Below are 24220 nucleotides of genomic sequence, written 5' to 3'. Positions count from 1 at the left end.
ATGCTCCCTTTTACCTGCTTATATACACACACACACACTCTCCCTTGTACCCGCTTACATACACACACACTCGCTCCCTTGTACCCGCTAACACACACACACATGCTCCCTTTTACCTGCTTATGTACACACACACTCTCCCTTGTACCCGCTTACATACACACACACACGCTCCCTTGTACCCGCTAACACACACACACATGCTCCCTTTTACCTGCTTATATACACACACACACACGCTCCCTTGTACCCGCTAACACACACACACACATGCTCCCTTTTACCTGCTTATATACACACACACACACACACACACACTCCCTTGTATCCGCTTACATACACAGACACATGCTCCCTTGCACCTGCTAAAATACACACATGGTCTCCCGCACCCAATGACAAATACACACATATGCACACATGCTCCTTGCACACTCCCCCTCTCTCTCTTATGTAGCCTCTAAATATAAAAAAACCCCCATGTATTTACATTAGTAGTCAGAAGGGGTCAAGGCAGAACTACCAGCTGGTATGGAACAAAGTGGGCAGAAAGGCAGGATGGATGAGAGAGACTTATTTTTTGCCACGGTACCAAGATAAGGGGGGCCATCCGCAAAAATCAGTGAGGAGCCTTCAGCTGCGGTGAGGTAGCACTGGGAGGTCTGCTGTTGCCTCCTGCAGCAGAGAGAGAGAGAGAGAGAGAGAGACGGGGCTGGTGTGAGGGAAGGCCGCGGGAGTGTTTCCCACCACTGCGGTGGTGAGGGGAGGACGGAACAGTCCCACAGCTACCAGTGATGCCACGGGGAAAAGAAAAAAAATGCAGCCACAATTGCAGCCGTGGGGGGGGGGGGGGGGGCGGGGTGGACTGAAGAGAAGCAGAAGCCTATGAAGCTGCAGGAAAAGCAAGAGAAATGAACAGAGAGCCTCGAGGGAGTCCCCGCCCTACCACAGCTGCTGCGGGGCCTAGTGTTCATTGCAGCAGCTTACAGTGGTCCTATAATTTTGTCAGGTGTTGTTGGATGCTGGCGTGTCACCTATAACGTGGTTTCACCTTTGACACGTGTCATAGGTTCTCCATCACTGGTCTAAGGTATGGATGATCTGATTAGCATGCATTGGAATGCTAATTAGCTCATTTTAATATGCACAGTGCCAGGAACTAAATAACGTAAGGTATTTGAAATGCCTGGCGTTATCCCTCCATTGGGTCTTTTACCACGCAGTAAACATCCTAACGTGGCTTTGTGAAGGAGCCCCTTAGGATCCTAAATCTAGGCAAATGTTGTGGAAACGCTGGGGGCTGTTCCATTTCTGAGGGACTGTGTGCCCCTGGGCCACGACGCACCCGCAGAGGAGCTCCGGCAAGCGCTGAGGCAGGTGAAGAGTGTCCAAGTATAGGCTGGTGTTGCTGGAAGTAGCGCCCTGGCCACTGCCGAACCTGTACGCAGAAGAGAGGCCCACAACACAATGTGGTCTCTGGAGTAGTCCTCTGACCACTCCCTGCCGCACGGGAGCAGCAACTGCAACAGGACAGACAGTGGTGGAAGGATGAAGACATCAAACGAAGACACAGGATACGTGAGGACTTCATGGAGACGGTGACGAATGCAAGTCGATTGAAGAAACTGAATCAATACACAAAGTTAATAAAGAAGAACTGAGACGAACTCAGAGTCACTAAAAGAGAAGGACTCCAACAGAGTCACAAACCACCATACTGAATAGGTACTGCCACATCACGCGCCCTACACAGCCAATGAGGGCTGGTCGCGGACCATGCCATGGTTCCCCCACACAGGTTGATAGAAGAATCCAACGAAGACTCAGACGAGGCCTGCACCGAGACACACCATGCACAGCCAATCAAGGCCAGGCATTGGAGACGACAACAGAACAAGGATTAGTGAGAGTCCAGGATCCAGAGTTGAGAAGAACAAGATGAAGATATCTGGAGACGAGGACAATAGGAGATTTTATTTATTTTATTTAACTTCTTTTACTATACCGATACTCAAGACCAGGTCTTATCGTACCGGTTTACAATAGAACAGGGGGAAACCAATTAACATCTAGGTAGAAGTGAAAAGTTACATTAAAACAGGGAGCGTAAAACATGGAAGATGGAAGATAGGGCAGAATTAAACTATAACAATAAGGAGTGATAAATATAATCAACAAAAAACAATAAATTAGTAATACATAAACAGAGATTTATCCTCAGCGGTTATTAACATGGTATGTCCGGTGGGAGGAGTGGGGGGGAGGTGAGTAGGGGGGAGGGATAAGGGAGAGGTTGAAGGGTGAGAGACAGTGTTGGTCGAAAGGGGTTCCTTCAACGGTAGGCTTGTGCGAACAGCCAGGTTTTAAGTTTTTTTCTGAATGTTAGATGGCATTGTTCCTGGCGTAAGTCTTGAGGAAGCGAATTCCAATGTAACGGACCTGCTGTCGAAAGTGCACGCTTGTGAATAGAGTTGTGGACTGATGATTTGTTGGGAGGGGCCTTGAGCGAACTTTTGTAGGCAGTTCTTATTGGCCTTGCGGAAGTATGTAGTTCAAGAGGGAAGGTGAGTTGGAGAGTGGATTGTTGGTAGACAGATTTGTGGATGATAGTGAGAGCTTTGAAAAGTATTCTATATTGAATGGGAAGCCAGTGTAAGATTTTTAGGATTGGAGTGATATGGTCCTTGCGCCGTGTGTTTGTAAGGATCCTGGCCACTGCGTTTTGCAGCGGCCAGGATGAAGAGATGAAGAGAAGTCCAGGAGATCTGATGAACAACACATCAGCAGATCCATTGAGATGGACGAAGGAGACATCAGGACAACTGGAACTGACAAGACGAGACAAGAGACCATGATGAAGACATCTGGATGAGAAACATCAGGACGAAGACACGGGATCCCATGAAGAACAGAGTGCCAACTAGAAGCTGGAAATGAAGAGAAGTCCTAAGGAGGACTGGCTCCTTGCGAAGACAAGGTGGAAGTGAAGCCAGACCCTTTTCATAGGGCTGAAGAGGAGACCCCCTTGATGACATCAAAGGGGCACCACTCCCTGGCTGTACCTTTAAGACAGGAGAGAAGGTGCGGCTTCGCCCCTTAGGAGAAGATGGACATAACCTTGGAGAGCGGCGTCCCTGCCATTGAAGACTGCAGGAACAGGAACCAGGCCTCAGAGCAGGCCCTGGGATGGAGGGCAGCTCCCTGCCACAGAAGGTGGACCGGAGGCGGCTTCAAAGTGCAGGCAAGGCCGAGGATGATGACCTTCTCCCCACGGAGGGACCAGAGGTAAGTTAGTAGCCTCCAGGCCACATGGGAATGTCTTCGGCTTTCCCCTGACCGCATAGGAGGGCTGTTGGCAGCTCCCTAGCCACAAGACTTCACCCAGAGGGTCCCCTGCCAACAGGCAGGTAAAAGAAATCATCAGTGGTCTCCGGGCTGCAGGGAACGCCATCAGCGATCCCCTGTGCGCAGGGAATGCCCCAGCGCAGCTCCTGCCGCAAAGAAACAGCGGCGGTGGTGGTTCCCTGCCACGGGTCAGTAGGGAAGACAGTCGGCGGCCTCTGGGCCGCAAGGGCTATACGGGGCCGGCTCCGGCCATGTTAGGCTGCTGGTAAGCGGCTGCAGCCGCATGAGGAAGACGTCGGCAGCCCGGGCTACAGGAAGGGCCGAAGCAGCGTGGCTCCAGCCGCACTGAAGAAACGGCAATGCACAGAAACAAAAAAAAGAAAAAAGGTGAGATACTGCCCAAACAGGGCAGAATCGCAACAGCAAATGAATAGCAGGTCTATATTTAGGGGCCTACATGTTTCGCTGAATATACCCGGTTAAAGTCACCCGGATAAATTTGCTTGGGTAGCTTCAGTACAGCTAATTTTCCAACCAGCCTTACCCAAGTAGCACTGAGTATCACTGCTCACTGGCTAAAGTTTAGCCCTATCTCAGAACTCCCCCAGCAGCATCACCTTTTACCCTGCTAACTTTGTGCAGATAATGAGTTACCCAGACAAACCTTGCTAGGGAGCGGGAAGGGAGTTTTGAATTCACGATTATGTCCAGGTAAGTTTTGGAGTTACCTTTGAATATTGTCCTTAGTGGGTCTTGCCTGGGGGGGGGGGGGGGGGGGGGGGAAGATGAAAGGATGCGAGCACCTGTTGAGGTCCCTTCCAGCCTTATATTTCTATAATTTGCTGAGTTAGTAACAAGATGCTCCTAGCATAGCATTCTGAGGCATTGCTACTGTACTATGATCATTGTTTTTTCACCTGAACACATAAGAAACCTTTGGCTACACCTGTGCAAGAAGTACAGGTGCGCCCAGTCCCCCATGAAAACCAAAGTGACTTCTCATATTCCAAGTCTGAGAGGTCGGAACAGTCATGCAAGGGGGAGGGTTTTAGTTTCAGAACCTGATAGCAACAGAGGGTCTAAGGAATCGAGCACATTAATCATTATATTTATCAGAGAAAACAAGATCAAGAGACTGAGCAATAAGTTCATGTTTTAACGAATTACCATGAAAACGTACTCTGTGTCATAATTAGTTAAATAAAACAAAAAAACAATAACTATAAGAAAACTAGACCAAGCGTACATAGAGGCATGAAAAGCTCATTGACGTAAGAGCAGTCCTATAGGTTGCACGAAATGCAAAGGCAGAAAAAAGCTCATCAAATACACAGAGAAAGTTAGTATCTGAGAAAAGAAACCTACAGGATCCACGCCTGGAAACCTCTAGGCCTGAGACTTGGTTCTGGCTCTTCACGGTCCAGCTTGCGGCCCAAAGGCAGTGAGCAGGGAGGGAATGAGCTCCTTTTCGTTTCAGCGAGCAGAATGGGTGCCGCTGGGACCCAAACAGAGCCCACGAGGTTTGTTTTTCCTTTTGCAGCCCGTGAAAGCTCCGTGGAAGAGCCGGCAAGCGGGAGGAAGCCGAGAGGGGAAGGCGAGCCGCCCGCCAACGGAGAAAAGGAAAAGAGAACCAACCACAGCTCCGCCCAGTCCGAATCCAGCTCCTCCAGCGAGAGCGACACCCCTTACCACTACCCAGAGCTGAACAGCTTAAGAGAGGCGTCGAGCCTGACGCTGCTGCGGGACACAAAGTCAGCCATGGGTCAGAGGACCTGCGAGATCACCAATCACAAAGGTAAAGCCGGCGCCAGGGCGATCGACACCCCGGGCGAACCTTCAGCCTTGCCTCTCCCCCCCCCCCCCACACCCAATTATCTTTCACACCCGAAGGCCAGCCCCCACCCTGAGAGTTTGATAATTAAACTCAGCAATCGTGATGCCTCCCCCTCCCCCACCCCCAGAACAATCCTGTAAAAAACCCACAAAATTGGACATAGAGCGGAAAATCAGTTATGGGCTGGTGAAAAACGATTCATCTCGTTAAAAGCGATTTCTGGACAGTGTCTGCCCAAAACGTGCCCGACGGTCCGTGGTGCTGTCCCATGATGCTTGCGCTTTCCGGTGCACAGAGCGGGGGATGTGCAGGTGCAGCTCTCTTGGGGGTGGGGGGGGGGGGGGGGCGTGTGTCTTCTTTTGCAGGGGCAGTTTTCCAAGGGGAGAATGTGCTCGGAGGTTCCCCTTTCTAGAAGTGGTGTAGGTTAAAGCGCCCACGGGCTTTGTGCCAAAACACACAGGTTTGAAAATTAACCCCGTATCGTTCTTTTTTTTAATATTAAACAGTTTTATATGCATATGTATAATACAAATCGGTTTCAGAAATCAGGCCACAGTGTCTGAAGAATGCGTCACCTGTGAGCTTTGGGGGTAGACTGCCCCAAAAAAAAAAAAAAAAAAAATCAAGCCCTAGATACATATATAAATGACAAGAAACCCATGCTGCATTGGCAGAAGGTAGTCTCTGAAACTGCTGGCTTTGCAGGAGTAGGAAGTTACTATCCATCATACAAAAAAAAAAAGATATTAAAATTCTAACTCTTTGTCACCTCAGTAACAGCGACACAAACTCCTTCCATTACCAGGTATTTTGTGAAGTAACATAAAACCCAATAAAAATTCACTCAGAACCTATAGAGCAAACCTTCCATGCCAAAACAGCACTAACTCCCAGAAATCAAACAGCAACAATCCTGCCTATTACACCGGGCCCTAATACAGCATTACTGTTCTTCCCAACAGGGAGGCGTAGCCTGGTGGTTAGAGCGATGGCATGAGAAGCGCAGAAACGTGACAACAGAAAAAAAAAAAAAAAAAAACCTATCTAGTCTGCCCATCCACACCAGGGTTTGGCTTCCCTTTTCCCCACCAACCGTCCTTGTCACCTTTGACAAACTGCTTTCTCTCTCATTGCTTCGAGCACCCTCTTTTGCAAGCTGTTTGGGGCAAAGGCTTATGGTATGTGAATTCTAATAATGCTGCAGGCCTCGAGCAGAGGTGGGCATTTCTGGTTCTGGAGAGCCCTGGGGCAGTCAAAGTTCAGAATAACCCTAATGACCATGCAGAAAGCAGGATTGTATTCAGTCGAGGCAGTGTGCCTGCAAATCTCTCTCGTGCATTTTAATTAGGATATCCTGAAAAAAAACCCCACAATCCGTTTGGGGCTCTCCAAGACTGGAGTTGCCCATGCCCGACCTTGAGCGTTATTTGGAAAAGCAGGCTAAAAATCCAAATGTATTTTGTTAAAATCTAATTATTAACAATACAACTTGTATTGAGAAAACAGAACAAGCTGGACTGATGCAGATCTCCTCACTAGCCTGCTGGTATTCTTTTCCGGTTCTTGAGGGCCACAAACAGGTTGTGCTTGCAGGCTATCCCTAATGAATATGCATGACATAGATCTGCATACAATTAAGGCCATGTGCAATGCAAATAAAAAATAAAAGTAAATAACATATGCGCGCATGTGATTGAATACGTCATATCATAAAGCAACATTTTCTAAATTGCATTGATTTTCAATAACAAATGCTGCTTTTTTAAAGACATGAACAGGTGTATGCATATGTGATAGAGAATTACAAAAATTGTGCCACAGAATTTTCTATCCTTTGCTGCAGACTTCGCCCCGTGCTGCTGCAGGAGACCCAGGCACCCTAGTCAATACCAGGATTAAAGCAGTGAAAGCTTGTATTTTGGTTTTCATTGTGGAACACCCCTCCCCCCCCCCCCCCCCCCCCCCAACAAACTTCACCCATTGTGACTCTTGGTATCATATGGAGTGCGATGTTTCCTTCCGCTGGCATATCTGTAAGATCTGAAGAGCTCCTATGGAATACATTTGGGGAGGACCATCAAGGAGATCATTAGGTTACCTGGGCACAAAATTTGCCGCTCTAAACCCTGAACATTTTTCCTGGGCTGGGGTTTATCAGATTGCGATTTTTAAACCTTGCCCTTAATCCAAGGACCAGTGAATCTAAATCCTGCCCTTTAATCCAGGACCTTTTCACACGGGTAGGGTATCTCAGATTAAGGTGTTAGAGAGACAATAAGAAGCATTTAAAGTGGTGGGGAAAAAACCGCCAGGGTCCCCAGTGCAAGGTTGATACGGGGTGCTGAATCACCTTAGACGTCCTGCTTCCAGCCCAAAGCAGGCAGGCTCCGGTAACTCTCGCCAAAGAGCTGTCTGAGGCTCAGTGTCTGATGGACTCTTCCCCCAACGAGGACACTGGGCATCCTTCCACGGGCTCTTTTTTTTTTTTTTTTTGACAGTTTGCTTTTCTGCTGCCAAAGCTCTTATGCTGTCTCTTAATGCCAAAACTTTCAGGATGGAACCAATTTCGAGAGCCCTATGACAGTAAAAAAAAATATTTTTTTTTATTCTAGAAGATCCTGTCCCTAGTGGGAACCTGATTGTAAACAGGAGGAAGAATCAATGCTGGTGTTTTGTTTTTGTTTCTTTTTCTTTCTTTTCCATATAGCTTTGAAGTAAACACAAAAGAAAAAGATCCAGAAATACAGTTACGACACCATAACAGTTCTGCAAACAAAAGGATTTCTCCCTATCTGTATCTATGGCAAAACTCTGTGGAAATACAGATCCATAGTTTTCTTGGCACCTGAATGACCTAAAATTCAACCCACTAGTTCTTTATATGTCTTTATATGTCTGGAATTCATTGCCAGAGGATGTGGTTAGAGCAGTTAGTGTAGCTGGGTTTAAACAAGTTTTGGATAAGCTCCTAGAGCAGAAGTCCATAAACTGCTGTTAATCAATAAGGATTAGTAGCTTGGGATCTATTTATTTATGTTTGGGTACTTGCCAGGTACTTGTGACTTGGTTGGCCACTGTTGGAGACAGGATGCTGGGCTTGGTGGACCCTTGGTCTGACCCAATATGGCATATTCTTAAGTTCTTTAAATGCAGCATTAATGGCTGTCATTAAATGAGTTCAACACCAAGCGTATCAAGCAGCTAACAAGACCATGTGGCACTGTAACACTAGCCATGCATTAGGGGTAGCTCGCTTGAGTACTGGGGTTCCGTTCTGGGCGCCATTCCATTATAAAGGATGGGAAGGGATAAATGCACAACTCACGAGCATGAAAGTGAGGCTTCCGGCGCGCAGGTTGGCTGGACACACGCAAGTGGATTTCCAGCCACCTAAAACTCTGCACGCAGGTTCCCAGCATGGCCTAACTTTGGCCAGACGAAAAAAATAGAGGCATTCCTGGGGAAGGCGTCGATGAACCTGAACGACAGAGCTTTCATTTTCCAGTGTCCCGGGCAGAACCGGCCTGCCATTTGTGTGCGTCAGCTTCGCGCCACCGTTCTGCAAGGTGTAAAGTTAGGCGCGTACACTTAGCTGCATGACAAACCCAATGGTTAATACCTACCATGTGAAAACTGGAGTAGCCTGCTCACAGGAATTTGCTAATTATTCTTAGGCTCCAGAGGGATTTGCCAGGGATCATACAGAAGGTCAGCGGTCTGGCAAAGATTAGAACTGTAAAAGAAGGAGATAAAAGAGTCTTATGTGCTACTGAGTACACTAAAATCGTCCAAGATGATAATATGTTTTGTTTTTGGGGGGTTTTTTACGGCATGCAGTACATTGGGGTTTTAACACCAATGTACCAAAAACGTTATATGCAGAATGTATACGTGCAGAAAGAGCCACGCTGAAGGAAGCAGAGATCTTATAGCACCTGCACTGCACATTCTTTTGATTCCCCTGTGCTGGGCTTACCCAACAATAAAGGGCTGATTAGCCCAGAGGAACCCCATGCAAAACGCAATTTAGGGATCCAGGTCCACCACGCCCAATCATTAGAAACCCTTTCCTCCCCACATGAGACCTCAAACCTTCCCCCTCCAACATAAGACCCTTCTCTGCTCCCCCTTCAGTATAAGCGCTCCTCTTTGCCCTCACAGACCAAAATCCCCTTACTTCCTCCCCCGCACCCCCCTGATCCGCACCATGCAGGCCAGCAAGAGGATAACATCTTACCTCGAACTAGCTTGGCCTGGTGGTACCATGAACTTTGAACCGCACATTCTTCTATTCTGCATTGGTTTTTATCGTTTTCATAGAATTCTACATAGCCTTTGTCTTTTAGGGCACAACTTACTAAGGCGTTTTTTCACATTCTGTGCCTGTGGGAAAAAGCTTGGTATGTGAGGCCCTCAGCGAGCTGCTTTAACAGGAGGGAGTCCTAATCATAGTCTAAGAGTGACACCTAGTGGCCCAATTCAGGGCTTGTAATTGTAGGAAAGGAGCCTGGTGAACTCCAGCCCAGGAATGCTGCTGCAATGACTGAACTGAACACAATTTTGGAGAAGATGCAAAAATAGGAGAAAAATCCCTAAGTAGTTGCAAATGAAGGCTCTTGGCACCAGCATCCCAGCCCCGGATTTCCTCCTATGTACTTCCTATGGAAGTACATAGGAGTGGGAGGACACCTGTTGGATAAAAAAAAAAAAATCTTAATGGAAAGGATGGTGCATGCATGAAAGAGCTTCCCAGAAGAGATGGTGGAGGGTAAAAAACAGTAACAGAACTGAAGAAGGCATGGAATAAGTACAGAGGATCTTTAGTGGGCAAAGAAGTGATGGGAAAGTCGGAAATCAACTGAGTTCCTTGGCATTGCACATGGGATGAAATTGGACAGACTAGATGAGCCCTGAGTGTGTTATCTGCTGTCATATTCTTTTCTCTATATAAACAAGGAGGAATGTTATCAGCTCTTGGACAGTTTTGTAACCAGTTTGTTTGGTTTTGTTTTTTTTTTAGAGGAGGGACAAGTTTTGAAGTGCATTTTCATGCCTGTTCTCCAATTTAAAGTATGGTTTTACGGGAAAGCAAACAGAGGTGACTGATCTCCAATTTAAAGTATGGTTTTTCGAGAAAGCAAACAAAAGTGATAAAAGGATGGAATCACCAGCAGCTCTTGATGAAGCGGGTGCAAAGTTCTTTGAGACTGATAAGGTGTCAGTAATTTGGCCAAATGTTGTGGATACCCACCATAAACAGCTCTATATTCTGCGGGCAGCCAAGGGTGTTGCACTAGTACTGATGTTGCAAGATCCCTGCCTTTTGCTCCATAGACGAGTTTGGCTGCTATACTTTGGACTCATCGGGATATTTGTACAGCCCCGATATAACATGTTACACCAACATTAAAGAATGCTTCTTGAAACATATATGCTTTTAATTGTTTATCAAATAACTTAATATCCATAATATAGTGCAATGACCTCGGCAAGGAGTTCCATAATACTGGGCCATTGATGGAAAAGGCCTGGAGTATGGGTTTTCACTAGGTGACCTTGTTTCAGTGGAGGCACAATCAGCAAACCATCATTAATTACCAGATTGCAGAAATAGAAAAGGCTGATAAACAGCTAACAAATCCATTAAATAAGACCGGCCAACCCCTGTAACAACTCTAAAAACTAAAATCGGTACCTTAAAGTTAATACGCTGCTCGACAGGCAACCAGTTCAGTTTGGCTCAAAAAGGCGAGCTATGCTCTTTTCACTCCACAGGCATAATTAAGTGCGCAGCAGCCTTCCGAAGTAATTGGAATGGACCTTAAATGGCATTTAGGCAGGCCGATTAAAAGTGAGTTTCCATAGTCAATTCCAGTTAACAAAAATAATAACTATAGATTATATGATTTATTTTATTATATCTGATGTATTTGGTTTTATGGCTGCAATCTGCCTTGACTATTTATTTTTACTGGAAAGAAGGGCATAAAACAACAAAGCAAATCAAAGGCAAGCCATGTAAAAATAAAGGAACAATCATCTACTTAAAGCAGATAAAAACAACAACAACTTGCCTACATATATTACTGGGCAGTCCCCCATGTGTGTTATCACTAAAAAAAAAAAGAAATTATTAATAATCAAAAATGATAAAACACATAGAAGCCAATTAAGAAATGTGGTGAACAGATCATTTATCTGGCTAAAGTTTGCCAGATAAGTTGTCAGGGATATTCAGTGGGATAAATGTCCCACTGAATATACTCAAATATACCTGGATAACTTTCAAACTTAATTGCCGTTGTTTGAATATAGCCAGTTAGGTTTAAAGTTATCAGAGTACATGTACTTGGATAACTTAGTCTTAACCAGCTATACTCAAATTATGTAGCCAGTTAAGTGCTGGATAACAAAATTTGAAAAACAATCCTTGTGGGCCTGTAAAGCCTGATCTCCCACTAAAGTACCTGAATCCTCTCTGCTTTCACCAAGCCCCACAAAAGATTTTTTTTTTAAGTTGAAGGCCTATCAGCCCAAAGAGCCTCCCCCCCCCCCCCCCCAAAAAAAAATATTGCTAATAAATTTGGACTCCATCTTTCCCACAACTCCACCCAAACTATTCCACCCCACAGAATCCCCACAGCCAACGGAAGCGCAAAACAATCTTAGCTCTTTGATGACGTCCAGCTTTGCTGTCAGAGAATTATTCTGTCAGCGGTGCTGGTAGCTCGGAAGGAAACTGATCTTCCACCCAGTTCACGCCTTATCAGCTGGATAGTTAACAGTTTAACATAGAATCTTGAAAAATAGAAAATGTTGTGGGGTTTTTTTTTATTTGGATTGTGCATTTATATCATCATAGCCTCTGCAATGCAGCTGACTGCAGCTTGAGCAACAGACAGCTCTCCTTCAAAATCTAGATCGGTGGTAAAAAGGTACCCTATGTTCTGTTTCTAGGCTCCTGTAACGACTCCGAGAGTAATGAGGAATCAATCCCAGAGCTGGAAGAACCTGATATTTCAGAACCACGGACAGCTCAGACTCAGGTAGAGTTGGCAGAGCCCCAGCGTTAAACTTCTGTGTTGGTAAGCTTCAATCAGACATGAATCAATCAGTGAAAAGATACATCAGTGAACTTGGCAGCAGGTATCCAGAAGATGGCAAGCCATATCAGCTCAGTCCAGTGATTAATAATCTCTCGTAAAAACAAGTTATTGCTGGGAATTTCTTCACCCAATCGGTTACTGCACAGTAAAACGCATTGGGAAGCTCAGGGCATTCCATCTCAGAAGCTGACATCATTAGAGGACGCCTTTCCACTTTCTGATATCAGCCTCAACTCTACGCTCCCACTGCAGTGACCCTTTTACACTTTGTTTTACTTTAAGATGGTGCTCTGATCATAAATGGCCTTGAACTTGAATGCAAAGTGCAGAAAACCAATAGGAAGAGTCAGCCTGAGTTTTAAGCTGCACTTCGCTATGCAGTCATTCATTGTGGGAAGAAGTGATGATTTTTAATCACTGGACGAACAGACAAGAGCTAAAAGTCATTCAGCAGCTACACCTGGGCCAGCTAAAAGTAAGCATGAATCTTATGGCCGGTGGCCTCCTTTATTGAACACACTAGCCAACGGGTGACATAAGAATGTTGGGTTTTAAATTTAGACCTAGAAAACAGCGCTGTTCATCATTTTGCCAAACTGGTTGGAAAAAAAAAAAAAGAGTTGCTGATTCAAATTTGTACCTGTCACTATGACATTTAGAAGCTGAAATAAATATCTGACACTGCAGTGTCTTTGCAGAGCTTTAGAGGCTGCTTATCATGTATATTTAACAGAACTATGAATGCATACAAGCCAGGGAAAGTGTGTGTGTCCAGTACGCACCACCTGTCAGTGGTATGTATGGGCATAGGCAGCCACACTGATGAGAAATCCCTGCCCTGCCTTAGCAGCCAGCGTTGTGTGGGCGAGAGAGTCGGAGGTTTCTTAAATCTGTGCTTGACGCATCAGTTCCCACTGTGAGCTGGGTCCTACTGCCGGAAACATCGTTGGGGGGGGGGGGGGTTGTAGGTGTGGGGGGGATAGAGAACCGAGGAGTGAGGCCCAGGTGGAGAAGAGGGCCTGAGAGGCGGCTGAGGGAGAAATTGCTTGAGCTTAGAAGGTAGGGGTGACGGAATGTGAGGGAGAGTAGGAGATGTGGGAACTGATGAGGGAAAGGGGAGGGAAGTCTGTGGAGAAACACAAGAAGCGGTGATACGTGGGGGGGTCAGAGCACTGGGGCTGGAAGCTGACTCGGGGCTCCAGCCTTCCGACTGATGAGAAGAGAGGAGAGAGGAGGAGAAGGGAGGCTGGTGAGGAGGAGGTTACAGTAATCAAGGCAACACAGACTGTAAACGCATTGGGAGGAAAGTTTTACTAGCAGGGCTGTAACTCTGCTAAAGACCTTGAGATGTGCTCACCACAGATTAGGTGCTATAGTAAGGACAACAGGACTCGTTTTTTTTTTTTTTTTTTTGTTAGGAAAGTAAATAAAAAGTAAGAGGAAAAAGAGAGCAGTATGATTGTCAAAAGAGGTTGCTGAAAAAGTAAAGGCAAAAAAAAAAGCATACAGAAGGTAAGAAAAAGGATCTCAGAAAGTAGAGGGTAGGAAAGAATATCAAGAAAAGCTGTGGGAAGCAGAGGAGACTCTCAGGACCGCAGAGGCTCGAGGAGAGAAAAAAAAGAGCAAAGGCTGTAAATCAAGGTGGCCAAATCTTTCTCAGGTGCGTCAGTGAAAGAAGGAGGTGCTGAGGTGGGATTAGAGGGCAGCGCTGAAAAAGGAGAAAGTGCGGAGGGCGACACGGAAAAGCAAACCCTTTTATTCAGTGTTCACCAAGGAAGGGACTGGACAGCTGGCAGGATTATACAGTGGTCCCTTGACTTACAAACTCAATTCGTTCCACAGGGCTGGTTATTAGGGATGTGAATCGTGTCCTCGATCGTCTTAACGATCGATTTCGGCTGGGAGGGGGAGGGAATCGTATTGTTGCCGTTTGGGGGGGTAAAATATCGTGAAAAATCGTGAAAAATCGTGAAAAATCTAAAAATCTAAAAATCACAAAACCGGCACATTAAAACCCCCTAAAACCCACCCCAACCCTTTAAATTAAATCCCCCACCCTCCCGAACCCCCCCAAATGAGTTAAATAACCTGCGGGTCCAGCGGCGGTCCGGAACGGCAGCGGTCCGGAACGGGCTCCTGCTCCTGAATCTTGTTGTCTTCAGCCGGCGCCATTTTCCAAAATGGCGCCGAAAAATGGCGGCGGCCATAGACGAACACGATTGGACGGCAGGAGGTCCTTCCGGACCCCCGCTGGACTTTTGGCAAGTCTCGTGGGGGTCAGGAGGCCCCCCACAAGCTGGCCAAAAGTTCCTGGAGGTCCAGCGGGGGTCAGGGAGCGATTTCCCGCCGCGAATCTTTTTCGTACGGAAAATGGCGCCGGCAGGAGATCGACTGCAGGAGGTCGTTCAGCGAGGGTTCCGGCGCCTCGCTGAACAACCTCCTGCAGTCGATCTCCTGCCGGCGCCATTTTCCGTACGAAAAAGATTCGCGGCGGGAAATCGCTCCCTGACCCCCGCTGGACCTCCAGGAACTTTTGGCCAGCTTGTGGGGGGCCTCCTGACCCCCACGAGACTTGCCAAAAGTCCAGCGGGGGTCCGGAAGGACCTCCTGCCGTCCAATCGTGTTCGTCTATGGCCGCCGCCATTTTTCGGCGCCATTTTGGAAAATGGCGCCGGCTGAAGACAACAAGATTCAGGAGCAGGAGCCCGTTCCGGACCGCTGCCGTTCCGGACCGCCGCTGGACCCGCAGGTTATTTAACTCATTTGGGGGGGGTTCGGGAGGGTGGGGGATTTAATTTAAAGGGTCGGGGGTGGGTTTTAGGGGGTTTTAGTGTGCCGGCTCACGATTCTAACGATTTATAACGATAAATCGTTAGAATCTCTATTGTACTGTGTTCCATAACGGTTTAAGACGATATTAAAATTATCGGACGATAATTTTAATCGTCCTAAAACGATTCACATCCCTACTGGTTATAACTCAAGTTGGTTGTAAGTCAAGACTATTTTTTCCATAGGAAATAATGGAAATACCCATAATGCGTTCCAAACCTCCCAAAAGCACCCCTTACCTAACCATTTCTATAATAAAAAATGGTTGTATAATGTCTGTAATTACCAGAAACACCAATAATTTCCTTTTCTTTATAAAATGTGCTTAGCCTACCAGAAACAATTTCACCTCCTCCACCAGTTCCTTTACGATATCTGTATATGGACTCTCTACCTGGGTAACATCAAGCTAGGTTGAGAGAACATTGCACAAACCTCATCTTTGGGTGAGTTTCCTCACTCCGAAGGTCATCAAATCTTCACAAGAGTGCACTGTTCTGTTTGTACACCACACTCTGCATGTTAAAGTGGCCCCTAACCCCTACACCTCACCTCGAGTAACTAGGTGGGCCTCATATAGGGATATAAATACCTACCTAGTATGTGGGCATTATGTCTAGTCTCTCTCTCTCTCATATACATATATTTTGGTTGTAACTCAAAATCTGTTCGTAACTGAAAACCAGAATTTTGTTCGTAACTTGAAATTTGGTCGTAACTCAAGTCCGGGAAAGTTGGTCATAACTCAAGCCGGTCATAACTCAAGGGTCCACTGTATATGATAGTGCAGGGGATATGACTTCACTTACAGAAGGAGGGGCTAGGTACGGAGCTGGTAAAAACTGAAGCGGATAAAGAAATGGGGACTGGATGAGATGCATCGCAGGATATTAAGGGAGCTCAGAGAGGTTCTGCTGAATCCACTAATGGTTCTGGTCAATTGATCTTTGGAGTTGGAAGAGGTTCTAGGGGGTTTCTGGAGGACTGAAGAAGGGCAAAGGTCATCCCTCTTCATAAAAGTGGTAACAGAGAGGAGTTTATAACTACAGGCCACTTAATCTGACCTCAGTGATGGGGAAAACTGATGGAGACGCTGCAAAGGGATAGGACAGTGCATTCAGGAATTAGGAAAGATACTGGGGGATTCTGGAGTAGAGGGAAGGTTGAACCCACTGTACAGAAACACCACAAATTATAAATATGGAGACAAACTGGAATGGAAAACCAAAAAAGCCACTCTGTATTCAGTGCAAAATGGAAAGAGAAATATAGCACTTAACATAATAACGCACACAAACTAATCCGCACAAAGTTAAACCTGTATTATGGAACACACTCAAACAGTAATAACCTTATCTATGAAAAGGCAACACTACAAATATTTAACCAGGCCCTAAACACTAATACACCTCTTATTAGGAAAAAAGAGCAAGCCAAGCTGCTATAGATCCCCACTTAGAAATAATTGTAAAACTATTCTAATAAATGTTACAAAACAGCTGATGAACAGAATAACATCCAACAATTAAAAACTCATAAAAATGATTAAAAATTGTCCAAATATCAATAAAATATTTCAAAATAGTAGACATCACATAATACCCAATAATTAAAATGGCAGTCAATCAAGAAAAATAAACTTAAAAAGCCACCTTTACTTACCCTCTCCAGCAACTCTCCTACTCCTTTCCCTTGCAAGCCAATAGCACACACCAGAAGTAGCAGTGGCTGCTGAAGCTCTGTCCTCTTTCTTAGGGGCCACAACCAGTCACTCACACACAGTCTCTGTCTCACACAGACCAGTAACCTTCCTAACTAGTTTCTCTTCCTCACACACACACACACACACACACCAGTCACCTCCCTGTCCAGTCTCTGTCTCTCACACACACACACACACACACACACCAGTCACCTCCCTGTCCAGTCTCTGTCTCTCTCTCTCACACACACACACACACGTCACCTCCCTGTCCAGTCTCTGTCTCTCTCTCACACACACACACACACCAGTCACCTCCCTGTCAAGTCTCTGTCTCTCTCTCTCACACACACACACCAGTCACCTCCCTGTCCAGTTTGTCTCTCACAGACACACCAATCGCCTCCCTGTCCAGCCTGTCTCTCCCCCACACACACACCAGTCACCTCCCTGACCAGTCTCTGTCTCTCACACACACACCAGTCACCTCCCTGGCCAGTATCTGTCTCTCTTACACACAACCAGTCACCTCCCTGTCCAGTCTGTCTCTCCCACACACACACACCAGTCACCTTCCTGTCCAGTCTCTGTCTCTCCCACACACACACCTGTCACCTCCCTGACTAGTCTCTGTCTCTCATACACTCTCACACACACACACACACACACCATTCACCTCGCTGACCAGTCTCTGTCTCTCACACACTCACACACCAGTCACCTCGCTGACTGGTCTCTGTCTCTCTCACACAGACAGAAAGATGGCTGGAGGTACACAAATGTTCTACAACCAGTCTGAGGCAACCACTCTCAGCCCATCTGTGTCACTGCCAGTGGGGATCTCTCTGCCGTGCCAGCATTAGAAAATGCTCTTCTGGTCTCTGTGAGGAAGTTAGAAGTTTTGTCAGTCACTCCACTATACTTAGTATATGAGAAGATGATAATGTCACCTTAAAATTAATTTCCAATTTATAATGCTCTAAAAAATAAAAAAAATAGAAAGGATTTCTAATCCTGAAATTGTGTACACCGTACACTGTCTGTTTTCTGGTATCTGCAGTAATAAAAAAAAAAAATGTAAACAAACAAAATGTGAAAAAAAAATGCGCCTTTTTTTCTGACAAAATTCCAGAAAATAAAACGAAACATGATAAATTCGGATCCCTGATAGTAACAGTAGCAGAATTGGAGAAAGGATGGGACAAGCAGAGAAGGTCCCTAGCGACTAAAAAGTGAAGGAGAGCCTGTGTTCCACTGTGGTGTACAGTATGCAACAAGAAGTAATCTGGACAGACTAGACAGGCCGTAGTCTTTACCTGCCATCACAGTCTATGTTTTCGTGTGTAGTGCATGCACGCAAGAGTGCTAAGTGCACATAACAGTGAAGACCTTTAATGCTTCTGCACTAATTGTCAATGACCTCACCTTTCAAAGGAACTAATCTACTATGGGGAGAGCCTACAGGATGCTGAAGAATAAGATGATACTGGGACAAAGGAGTACTTGTTTCTTGCAAATGGTGGGAGAGGATGAAAGATGCTGGGAGATCCAAGTTTCAAAGATGTGCACTTTTGCATTCAGATCCAAATGTTGTGCAGCTGGATTTGTGTCTCTAGCTTCTCAAGGAGAGGCAGAAATACAAGTGCACAGATACAGGGGGGGGGGGTAGAGTTGGGTGGGGTTAAACCAAAACTGACTCAGCCTCTCGTGGTTGACCGGAGGTCAGGTGGCAAGACTATCCATAAATGATATTACATTTAAGCATCCAATGCTTTGAAAATTATATTTGCCCATCTAAGGGAAACATATACCTCCGAACTGCCTACTTATGCAGCTTCATGAAGTTAGATGTCTAAGATACTTAGACACACAATTGAGGGTGTCTGAATATGCGTTAGATGTGTAACTAATGCCAATAGCCATTTAAGAGTACATTTTAATCATCCAACTTATGTAAACTTTGGAAAGTTTAGACCTACAGGAAAAATGCTGTCAATGAGTAGAGGTAAAAATGAAATCTGGGTTCAGGGGCAATGGAAATGGTTTTGAATCAAAAAAGCCTTTTCTTTTCCAGGCCCAGTTTGTGCACTCTGGGGGCACTGGTGATGAAGCCATTAGCAAAGCCAAGCAGAGCAGAAGCGAAAAGAAGGCAAGGAAGGTCAGTATGACGTGAAGAGAAAAGCTAACAACAATAACATGTGACCTGTGATTCACCCGACCACTGCTACAGAGCGAGAAGGCCCAACCGTAGTAGGCATTTGGTTCCAGAGGCCATACTGGCGAAAGGAAAACGAGAGGATGGAAGTGGTTCAGAGAAGGGCTACTAAAATGGTACAGTCCTACCAAGAAAGGCTTAAATCGTTCAAAATGTCCCTCCTGGATTTAAAAAAAGAGATGGTGGGATATGATAGAAATGTTTGAGTACTTGACAGACTTCAATAAAGTATGGGAAGGTGACATCTGCCATAGAACGGGAAATTCAAGGACAAGGGGGGTCATGATCTGAACTTGCAGACAAGAAAGTTGAGAAAAAACTCGAGAAAATACTTCATTACAGAGAGTGTGGTGGATGCTCGAAATACTCTAACAATGAAACCATGGCAGAATTCAAGCCTGACTGGGACAGAGAGTGGTAGGAACAAGGTTAGGAGGTGGTGGTACTGCAAACAACCCACTCTTCGCTTCTACAAAAGCAGGTGCAAAGAAAGAGAGAGAGAGAGAAAGAGAGATGATGAGAAGAAAATGGGTGGCATAGATAAAGGCAGCACGAACTAGTGGCCATCCAGCAAGGCCAAGGGGACATAAGGAGCTGAATGTTAGCCAACAGCTTTCCTAGTTTTGGTAACAGTTTAGTCTATTACAAAACTGAGTGGTAAGTTGTGAGTGTTGGAGTAAGTAATGGGAACTTGTATATTTAATTGCTCATTTATCCAGTATGGTAGAAACCCAAAGAAGATGACAAAAAATGACTTAGCAGCATCCTACAAGTGGTCAATGGCTTGTAACTGGGACATATCCTTAGAAGTGTAGATAAGAGGGAAAATATTTGGGCAGACTGGATGGGTCAATTGGTCTTTATCTGTCATCATCTACAATGTTGCTATGTTATCCGGGACCCCATCCAGATCTTCAGTGAGAGAGAGGGAGGCCAGCTACAGTATGTGACCTATGGCCTTTCCAACCAGAGCTTCAGATATAGAGAGGCTCATCCACATTATGTGATCTGTGTCCCTTCCTACCAGGGTTTCATTAGAAAGGGTCTGAAAATCACAATCCTAGCTATGTTCTGGGATTTTCATGAATGTGTCATCAAATCCTCCACCCCTACAAAAAAAATTGTGAAGTTAGAAAAATTGGCAAAAAAAAAATGTATGAGTCTCAGATGGATTTTAATCAGTACAGGTCGAGAATTTGTCCCTACCCTGCGCATTATGGGAAGAACAGCTCAGTGCTCAGCCAGCGCGGGTTTCTTTTAACAAGATGCGATTGGCTGTTTTGCTTCCATTTGTAAACTTAACAGACATTTTGGCATAATTCAACACTCTTGGGTTTCGGAAACCTGAAATGCTACCCTGCTGCTTCTCGGGTTCTAGACTTGTATAACATTACTGAAAATGTAGTATCTCTTATGCAGTTATACATATCTATGTGTACTAGGGAGGGGGGGGATGGGAGTGTGTACAGCTATTTCCTTGGACAAAGCCACTCAATATTGATGACGTGGATGATGGTGACGCGGATGATATGGATGCTGCTGAGGATGGTAATGATGATGATAGGGAGGAGGATGGGGTTGAAGATAACGATGATGGAGATTACGAGGAGGAGGAAGATGCTGGGGATGAAACTGATGAGGATGGTGGGGGATGATGAGGGAGATGATGATAAGGAGGAGGAGGAGGATGATAATAATGAGGCAGAGGAGGAGGATATGATGCGGATGAGAATGATGATGAGGATGGTGATGAGGGCATGGATGAGGATAAAGATGAATATTATGATAATAACAATGGTGATAATGGGGATGGGGATGGAGGGAATGATGATGGAGATGAGGAGGATGGGGATGATAATCAGGGCTGACTTTGGGACTACGGTGCCTATAGGCCCTCACGGCAGGGGATGGGATGCCCTGGCACTGGAGAATGGGGAGCGGGCAGGCCCCAGGGGTGCCCCTGTGCAAGGCCGCTCCCATGGGGCACATCCCCCAGTACTCTTCACCTCTCCCCTCACCTCCTTGCCCTCCACGCAATCCAAGGCAGCAATGGAGAGAAGCTGCGCAAGTGCAAACTCACAAACCTTGCAGAGGCCCTGCCAATTTCAATTTATTATTTGTTAGACCGACTTTCTTGTGGTAAACCAAATCAGTGTGAACATAAAAATACATATGAATGCATACATAAGACAACATAAAATATATTTTTAAAAAACACCATATAATCATACAAACAACATTGAATCGGAGCCACCCATCAAATCTCTAACCACTGCACTCCTCCCCATTATATCTCAAAATATTACTCCTCCACGAGGCCTTCCTGTTACTAAGGAAACCTTTGTAAAATGGGACCACCATAGGGCCTGAGAGCGTGCAGGTGTTCGTAGGCCCCATGCCAACTTCTTTCCATTGTTGCCATGAGCCAGGCCAGGGTAGAGAAGAGGAGGGCAGGGAAGCGAATGACAACGGCTCCCCTGCTGGCCTACCTCAAGCTCTGAGCTGGCACTGGAGGTGGGATTGTCACACCTGAGACCTTTCGAGCTGTGGTCAGCCTGAGATTGCTGTTGATTAGCAGGGGGCGATTGGGGGGAAGGCAGGAGGAGAATGTGTTTGAACTTTCTTTCCCACCCCCCTCCTCACCTCTCCCTGATAGTCCATTCTCTCTCCCCCTTCCCCTTCTCCACTCCAAGGATGACTTCGGCACTCTCTCTTTTTCCCTCCCGCCTGACCCCAGCACTCTCCTTCTGCCCACCTCTGTGAATCGCTCACAGCGCCCTGACTTGTGCTCTGGGATTTCTTCCTTCCTTCTTCTCCCACTCTGCCCTCAGCTGAGTCACAGTTCCTGGGGCACAGACCGCTGTAGCCTGAGCTGCGTCTGCTCCTGCCCGCTCCCCCTCCTATTACACCTCACATGCTGCCTTCAGGGTCTGCTCCAGTTTCACCCATTCCCCTTCTGCAGGGACAAGAGGGAAAGGAGTGAAGCTAGCGCTGACACTACAGAGTGGAAAACAACTGCTCAGTGCTTTTCCCCAGCCCTCTCCCCCTCTTGTTACCTGAACGCTGCTTGAAGGGGGACAGGCAGGAGCAATAAGCAGTGAGTTACCAGGTACGGGGATTGGATAGCGCCTTCAAAACATGGTGACTGAGGTAACTGCCTCCATCGCCTAGGCGTAAATCCAGGCCTGGTGATCATGGGGATGGTGATGATGAGGAGGATGATAATGAAGAAGAGAAGGAGAGATATGATGGCAGCTAATCTGTAAATCTTCCCTCACATCTCTACTCTCCAGAAGGGATGAACCAACTCGCCCTTTTTCCTGGTTACCAGAAGACCTTACCTCTCAGGAAACCTTTCACACCTAAAGCTATATGGATCATAGGATAAGGGCTCGGCCACTAAGGCAAGAAGAAAGGTCTAAGCTCACTAAGAAGAAAGGGTTGTTATAATATCCTTTATTCTATTATTCCTTTCGTTATTTATGTTTTACAGTTATTCTTTCTTTTTGGAGCATAAAGAGTTAAGTAATGAAGTGACTAGAACTACAATAAAAGTCCAATCCCTAGAGATTAGCACCAGCACCGGGCATTGAAATCTGGCAAGATAGTCAAGTGCTTAGCCAGGGATTTGCTTTAATCAGCTTATTGGGGGTGAGGAAGGGGGGTTTTTTTTAGAAACATAGGGGCAGATTTTAAACCGTACACCCCATTTTATAACATGCGCGCACAGTTGTGCGCGCATGTTATAAAATCAGGAGTCGGCACACGCAAGGGGGTGCACACTAGTGCACCTGGCTCGCGCCGAGACCTCGGGGAGACCAGCTGGCTTTCCCCGTTCCCTCCGAGGCCGCTCCGATTTCGGAGCGGCCTCGGAGGGAACTTTCCTTTCCCCCCACCCAACCTCCCCTGTCCCGCCCCTCAACCCGAACCCCCCCCTTACCTTTGTTGTGGAAGTTATGCGCACAGGCCGAGTGCCGGCGTGCGATCCCCCTGGCCCAGCGGCCGTACGGAGGCCTCTGGCCATGCCCTGCCCCGCCCCCGGACCACCCCGCCCCCCCACCTTGCCCATTTTTTTGAAGCCCCGGGACTTACACGCATCCTGGGGCTTTACCCGCGCCGCCGGGCCTTTTGAAATCTGCCCCCATACTGTACTTGAGGTACTGCAAGGCTTTCTTTTTGCCCAGATGTAGGCATGGATCTCGACCACTTTAGTTTTCCTTTCAGCCAAAGTCTGGAAGTGGCTTAAAATGCAGCTTCGTCCAACCAGTAACCCACCTGTTGTCCTTCTTCCAGGCCATGTCAAAGCTGGGTCTGCGCCAGATCCACGGAGTGACCCGCATCACGATCCGCAAATCCAAGAACATTTTGTTTGTGATAACGAAGCCCGATGTTTTCAAGAGCCCTGCCTCCGATATCTATATTGTATTTGGAGAGGCCAAGGTGAGATTTTTTAGAAATCTAGAGATGATGGGGGATGGGGGAGCGATGTGTTATTTATACAAAGGGGCAACTTTCAGAGCCATGAGCCTGGCTAAAAGTACACCCGAACTTCCACAGAGCACATACTTTTAACTGGGTTAAAAAGAGGCGCTCGCCAGGGGGCATGGGAGGGTTCAGGCTTGGAGAGGAAGAAAGCGTGTATACACGGGGATTTCCGAAAGAATGCATGCTATTTAACATTCATCCTTCTTCCCCTTCCACTGCCCACACAAAAACACCAGATGCAAAGTGCATGGGCCCTTTTAGTGTGCAACCTTTACAATTTAAAAATTTCCCTCACAATGAGAAGGAGAAATCAAACAATATGACCTGTTCTGTGGAATCATCTGATCATTCACGCAGGATTGAGGCTTTCTTCAGTGATTGAGCTATTCAGCACACGATTAAGTTTTATATTGAGCACTGGTATTATATTAGATTCAGTATTTTAAGCATTAGAAGTAGACAAGAGATAAAAGTAACTGGAGAAAATTAAAAACAAATACATTTTGCAAATTTAAAAGTAAAAATACATTTTAAATGTGTTACAGTAGAGCAGGGGCTTTCAACCCAGTCCTTGGGACACACCTTGCCAGTCAGGTTTTCAGGATCTTCGCAATGAATATGCGTGAGACAGATTTGCACACAGTAAAGGTAGTGCATGCAGATCTATCTCATGTATATTCATCGTGGAGATGCTAAAAAGC

General features: G+C 46.2%; 1 protein-coding gene across 1 annotated transcript in view; it reads left to right on the top strand.

Moving 5' to 3' along the window:
- Positions 1-24220, top strand: part of LOC115083997 (NAC-alpha domain-containing protein 1-like) — a 56552-nt gene that overhangs the window by 22511 nt on the left and 9821 nt on the right. Inside the window, exons 2-5 of the mRNA XM_029588226.1 lie at positions 4886-5140; positions 12137-12225; positions 18894-18977; positions 23328-23474. Coding sequence (XP_029444086.1) covers positions 4886-5140; positions 12137-12225; positions 18894-18977; positions 23328-23474 — 575 coding nt within the window. The remainder of the gene's footprint in view (positions 1-4885; positions 5141-12136; positions 12226-18893; positions 18978-23327; positions 23475-24220) is intronic.

Source organism: Rhinatrema bivittatum, chromosome 2, assembly GCF_901001135.1.
Source record: "Rhinatrema bivittatum chromosome 2, aRhiBiv1.1, whole genome shotgun sequence".
In the NCBI taxonomy this organism is placed as follows: domain Eukaryota; kingdom Metazoa; phylum Chordata; class Amphibia; order Gymnophiona; family Rhinatrematidae; genus Rhinatrema; species Rhinatrema bivittatum.
The sequence above is the reverse complement of the archived record's forward strand: the minus strand, read 5'-3'. Positions and strand labels throughout refer to the sequence as shown.